Raw genomic sequence first — 6,000 nt, forward strand, 5'->3', positions numbered from 1 at the left:
TTTGCCTGAGGTAGATGCAAATTGAAAATACGAGTAGAAGTGTGGAATCACACATATGATAATGAACAAATGTTCAATCCTTGATGCTGGTTATCCTAAGTGAATTGCTAATTGTCTCTGGATTAATCCCTTTAATAATTGTCACTGATTATGATGGAAAAGAGCTTTTGACTTTATGCTTTCACTGGAAATCATGCCATTGTTTGATGGTACAGAATCTGACTTACTGATGGTGACTCTTACTGCAAACAGTTGAGACAGCTTACATCTGCGTACATAATTATCGATCTCAATTATTCTTGTGTTTGTGAAAGTACAAGCACCGATGGGTAACCTAACCAGCATGTCTTTGATCTGTGGGAGGAGGAAACCCACGCAGGCACACCGAGAACATGCAAACTTCACACAGAAGCTGGCCTGTGGATCCAGGAAGCCTCAAGCTTCGAGGCACTAAACACTGTAGCACTGTGCAATATGGCAGATTAGAATATGTTTTTATTGATATTATTTTTATTAATATGAAGGAAACAGGTGGAACATCCTTCTTTTTGCTTACTTTTGTAAATGACATGGAAAGTGTCACCTTTCCTGCTCTGCTTCCTGCCTTGGGGCCACGTAGGGTCACTTTATAATCACACAGTCCATTAGGTTTGAGTAATCACACGAGTTTTTGCTAAATATTGCTGAAGTCTGTGATTGTGCAGTAGCCGGTGTTTGTGTTCTTGTTTATGTTGGAAGCCTTTTATTTTTATTTTTTTAGTCTTGCGACAGTCAGGACTCGGTCTGACTTGCTGAATTTTCACCGTTTGAGGTGAAATGCTTAAATTCATCATCAGAGGTGTCTGGTTCCCAAAGAGAGTGCTTTGATGACAAGATTCGCTTACATCATGGGGGGAAAAAAGCCGCTCTCGTTTTCTTACATTTGTGAGATTCTCCAACGTATCAAAACAGAAGAAGCAGGCAATGCAAATTAAAATCAACATATTAAACACCATGTAAATTATGCAGCTCAGCTCGATATGACTAACGACATCATGGCTCACACTTGCCAAAGGATCTGAAATTAGACCATACAATAAAATCTACTGGCCTTGCGGCTTTTTGCATAGATTTTGAGAAGAAGGTTGTTGGTACAAGTCTGAGCTGACAGCAAAGCTCTGTCAGTAGCAGGAAGTTTCAGTCCTAAAGCAGACTTTCCACTGGTTGGGTCTTAATTGGTTCAGTAGACAAATGATTATGTGCAGTCTTGAATCGTGCTGATCAGAGAGTTAAAGTTGTTGTTTCTTTACCCGATGCTGTGCACTGAACGCAAACCCTCTGTTTCCTCCACAGGATGAGAGTCGAGTGAAGGTAACTGTAATGGAAGTCCAGCCGGTCGACCACAGGGAATACAGCCGGAGACTCCTGCAAAACATCTACAAATTGGCTAGATGAACTTAGTCTCACCCATTCAAATGTCTTTCTGGTCATTAAACGCATCTTTCGCCATTCTGCGACCAGTGTCCGACTTTTTCCCACCTGCGAGATAACAGCATATCAGGCTGAGACAGCAGAGGGGGCGGCCAGTGATTCATCTGAATAAATGGCAGCCAAACAAAAGACTGATATTTAGCGGATGATTTCCTTCACAGAGTGGAGGGAAAAAGGAAAAAGATCTGATGGAAGCAACTTCCAGCTTTATTTTAATGGCAATTTTACTTTGTGTTTTCAGTTTAAAGAATTTTTACCGTGTTCTTGAACCTGCTTACATTTTCACGTCTTACGCATCATGTAAATACCATGATCATAGTGTTTTCTTTTTTCTTCATCAACGTGACTTATTTGTTCGGTTTTGTACTGGTGATGCTCAGTGTTAGTTGAGTAAGACGTAGATGAGTCACATTTATTTAGTCTTTGTTTTTTTTTTGTTTTTTCTTCAAACAGAGTCTTCGGAAAAAAATGCGTGGGGGACGCACGTGTTTAAGCTGCGTTCACAGCGTGCGCCTTGTTCTTAAAAGATATCTTGGGTGTGTGTGTGTGTGTGTGTGTGTGTGCGCGCGTTTGTGTTTGATTTCCTTTTGTGCTTCCAAGAAATGTCAGACAAGAAAAAAACAGGCATTAAAAGGACATTAAGATAGAAAGTGTCTTTGTCTTTATCTGTGTTGTCTTAACAGGTAGGCTTACAAAACGGAAAATTGCATTTGCTGTGAGATCAGAAAATATTATATTTTTTAGCGATATTAAACACCTGGATTTCTTTCAGAAATATTGTAAGGTTTTCACCTCACAGGATAAGGTGACCTGAGGCAGCTGGCGTGCTTTGTAAATAATCAAATTGAAAGCTAAAAGTTTTAGGAAGGAGACGTAAAAACTGATCAACTATACATGAAAATAAAAGTTTTCTTTTGCTTCTCAGCAGTCAACTGAGCTAAAGGCTGACAGACATTTTTCTGTGGCGTTTTATCTCAAGAACCAAAATGGGCACTGACAATATTATATTTATATTAAATACTTATAAATATATAAAATATTTTGGCTCACAGTTTAGGAAAAATACTCTCATACTGTGACTGGCGTGGCCATGAGACAGGCGGGCGAATGCAGTGATTAAAAGTCACACTTGGTTCACTGATAAATCAGGCATTTCAGTTCGAAATTACTTTCAAATTAAATGTCTCTATCAATATTAGAGAGTCCTTTTTGCTCACTGAGTATGCATTAAGACACTAGAAAGCAAGGGAAGTGCTTCAGTGGCATTCCTCCAGTAAGGTGTGGCTCAAGGCCATGACACTGATTTATGTTGGCAGCAAGCTGCCTGCTCCCTCCTCTCCCAAGCACCAGCAGTAACATCTCCTGCCTGCTGCCTGCCATGTGTGGAGATTTGGGAGATTATAATGCACACAGTAATCTTTTTATCCATGTGTCAACTCTTGCCCAACTTATTCCATTATCTCTGTATGAGTTTTTTTGTTGTTTTTGTTCAGTGCTCTGATGCGTCACTCTCTAATAATCACTCTCTGAAGACATAAAAATTAGACAGCGTACATTGAATGTAGTGACATTTACTAACACAGAAAGCATTTTAAAGCCAAAGTGTAAAGGGAATTACGTGAGTGATTAAAGGTTGACTTTGAGTCATACTACTTTTTTAACAAACATAAATTGTCCCATACTGGCAGAAGTGACTCCAGCTTTCGAGGTTCACTTTACTCCCAAACTCTTCCAGGTCAAATCAAATCAAGACTTTTTTTAAAAAAAATGTATTTTATTATTTGCTAGATTAAGTCGGTGGAGAAAGTGTAACTCTCTGTTCTGCTCAGTAAATCTAAAAAGGAGTCCATGAGATCAGAAAGTCATTTCCAACTTAAAGCCTTGCTGGTGATTGAGACTTAAGATGGAGACATGTCAATCTGCAGCCTTAGCCAGCCCCAAGGCATTGTGGGACAGAGGAGGACACAGCGAAGAGATTAGGAGAATTTTTATTATCCTTTGAGAACTTTATCTGAATGTGACGTGCAAAGAAGTAGTGAACTGAATTGCCAGTGAGTCTGGCATATCTTCTTTGTGGGAATGTGGGAGTTTCAGTCCGGTGAATACACAGTCTGTCTCTCTATCTGCGCGAGGTGTGTGAGGCAACAAGGACAGCAAATGGAAATGAGCTGCGGTTATCGCGGAGGTCAAAGTCCTGATCACAGTCGATCTGTCCGCAGGCCATCCTGTCTGTGCGGATATGTGTGTGAAGTGGGGAGGGAAAGTGGGGTGTTAGAATGCAAGAGTGGAATATTTCATGTGCATTTACATATTCTACATCACGTGCTTGTCTATAATACTGTACTTGTGGCATATGAAAAAAGCTATTCATTCAGCTGTTGTGGGCTAAACTTTTCTCATTATTAGTGTTTGTTGTTACGACCTGAAGATCTTTGGTATGAGCCACAGTTGTCATTGAAAAACAATTCCTTATTTCTGCAGCTTCACTGTTCACTTTAGTTTTTCTTCAAATCATAACATGCAGTTTTTCATCTCAATGAACTTTACAAACAGAGGTTAACACCTTACAGTACCAAGAGAGAAAGCCGGCAGTTCATCCTTGAGGAGTAAAGCTCTCTTTGTACTGAAAGGAAACCTCCAAGACAACCAGATTCAGGATAAGCAGCTGTCAGCCTTGAATAGAAAGGATAGCAAAGAGAGAATATATGAGGATCTGGGAGACACCTGGAACAGCTTTGAATACAAAAAGTGTCAAACTGGTTGGCATACTGAAGATGACCATAATAACAAATATACTTATTGGTTTAATAGCAGTAATCTATCTCCATCTGCATGTTTGTTTCTGTCTTTGTCCTCCAACTCACACATGTACAATTCAGAGTCCTTGAATAAGTCAGAGTCCTATCAGTGGGGGTTCCCAATTTGGGGTCATAATGTGGGTCATGTAGCCTTCAAATAGTTCTTCCAAATGCTTAAAGGGCAGTTGAAATGTGTGCTGATAACATACAGACTTGTTTTTTAACTTCCTATATTTTAAAAGTGAATCTCAGACTGTGCTGCTATATCTCTATGGCGCGCTTAGTGTATGACGCTTACTTTGGGATCTATTGTGCTCCATGAGCGGCCATTCAATGGCTTTGGTACAACTTAGACCCTTGAAATACTCCACTAAATAAGATAATATGATGTCACCATGTTGCCTTGCAACCAAATAGCAATGGGCTAAAATGACAATATTTAGCATTTAGGCACCTGTAACACCTTATAAAAACATCCTATCCTTTTAATTTAACAACAACAGCATCTCATTTATGTCCATAAAATTAGTATTACGCATGATGTATTATGATGCTATCACGTTGCCTGGCAACAGGATAAAATGACTTGGTTTTAGCCTTTATGCACCTCTACCACCTCATGAAGCCATCCTGCCATTTTAATTTCACAACAATAATATCTCATTTATATCCATTAAAGTTGAATTACACATGCCTAGCAACCACCTAGCAACAGGCTGAAATGACCCATTTTAAGCATGTAAACATCCACCACTCCTATTTTTATTTTTTATTTGTTTTTACTTTTCTCAGTATGATTAAGAACAGTTTGCCAACAGCATAAACAGGCCAAACAATGCTGTAGCATGGACTACTGATAATAAAAATAATGGGGATTAAGCACAACAACAAACACTGAGCAGGCTCGTGGGTCTGAAATTGGAAGTGGACAGCTCTTGAGACATAGATACATGCTGAGAGGAACATCGAGCTAGCTAGAAAAAAAGAACAACTAATTTCACGAAGACAAACACATCAAGATCACATCAGAGATACCTGTAAGCCTGTGGCTTCCAACCCATGATTACTATGTACAGATAACTAAATGATAACTAAACAATTACAGAGTTGTCATTGCTTGGACCACACCCACCTATCATTTTGATTTCACCTTACACACCTCTGGATGTTCATGACTGTATCTTGTACTATTGTGACTCTATTATATAGACCAAATCTGTCCACAGTACTCAAAGCCTCCTTTGTGTTGGCATGCTGTAGGCATCTCCTAGATGACAATTTTCCAACACACACACACACAGACTCACAAGGTGAAAAAATACCAGCTATGTTATCATGTCTTGTAAAAACAAGTCAACCAAAGCTCTGTGTGCAGTCTGTATGAGTGTATGTGTTAAACTCAAGGCACAGTTTCTTGTCATTTTAATAAGACAGACAGAATGACAGCAGCAATTACCAGCCGCAGTAAATGAAAGCGTGTTGGCTTAGTTTTCTCCTTATGAATCTGAGTGTGCGTGTATACACACATAGACACATGCAGAGATAGACAGGACTCTCCAATTTTGGAAAAACAAAACAAAACACCACCAACAACAAAAGCAGCCCTGGAATTTACTGTCAAGTAGCCACAATTTGATACAGTAAATGTGAAGTGACACAACATGTTTGTTAGTTCGACATCCTTACAGAAAACTCAGAATTCCCCGTCTTCTTCAGGTTCATCTGATGCCTA

General features: G+C 39.4%; 1 protein-coding gene across 3 annotated transcripts in view; it reads left to right on the top strand.

Moving 5' to 3' along the window:
• Positions 1-2,120, top strand: part of LOC116334034 (replication protein A 70 kDa DNA-binding subunit-like) — a 42,049-nt gene extending 39,929 nt beyond the window's left edge. For all 3 annotated transcript variants that reach the window (XM_031757331.2, XM_039618237.1, XM_039618236.1), the window contains one exon: positions 1,333-2,120. In XM_031757331.2, coding sequence (XP_031613191.2) covers positions 1,333-1,434 — 102 coding nt within the window. In that variant the 3' untranslated portion in view covers positions 1,435-2,120. The remainder of the gene's footprint in view (positions 1-1,332) is intronic.
• Positions 2,121-6,000: the final 3,880 nt, after the last annotated feature.

The sequence above is a fragment of the Oreochromis aureus genome, linkage group 10, assembly GCF_013358895.1.
Source record: "Oreochromis aureus strain Israel breed Guangdong linkage group 10, ZZ_aureus, whole genome shotgun sequence".
Lineage (NCBI taxonomy): Eukaryota > Metazoa > Chordata > Actinopteri > Cichliformes > Cichlidae > Oreochromis > Oreochromis aureus.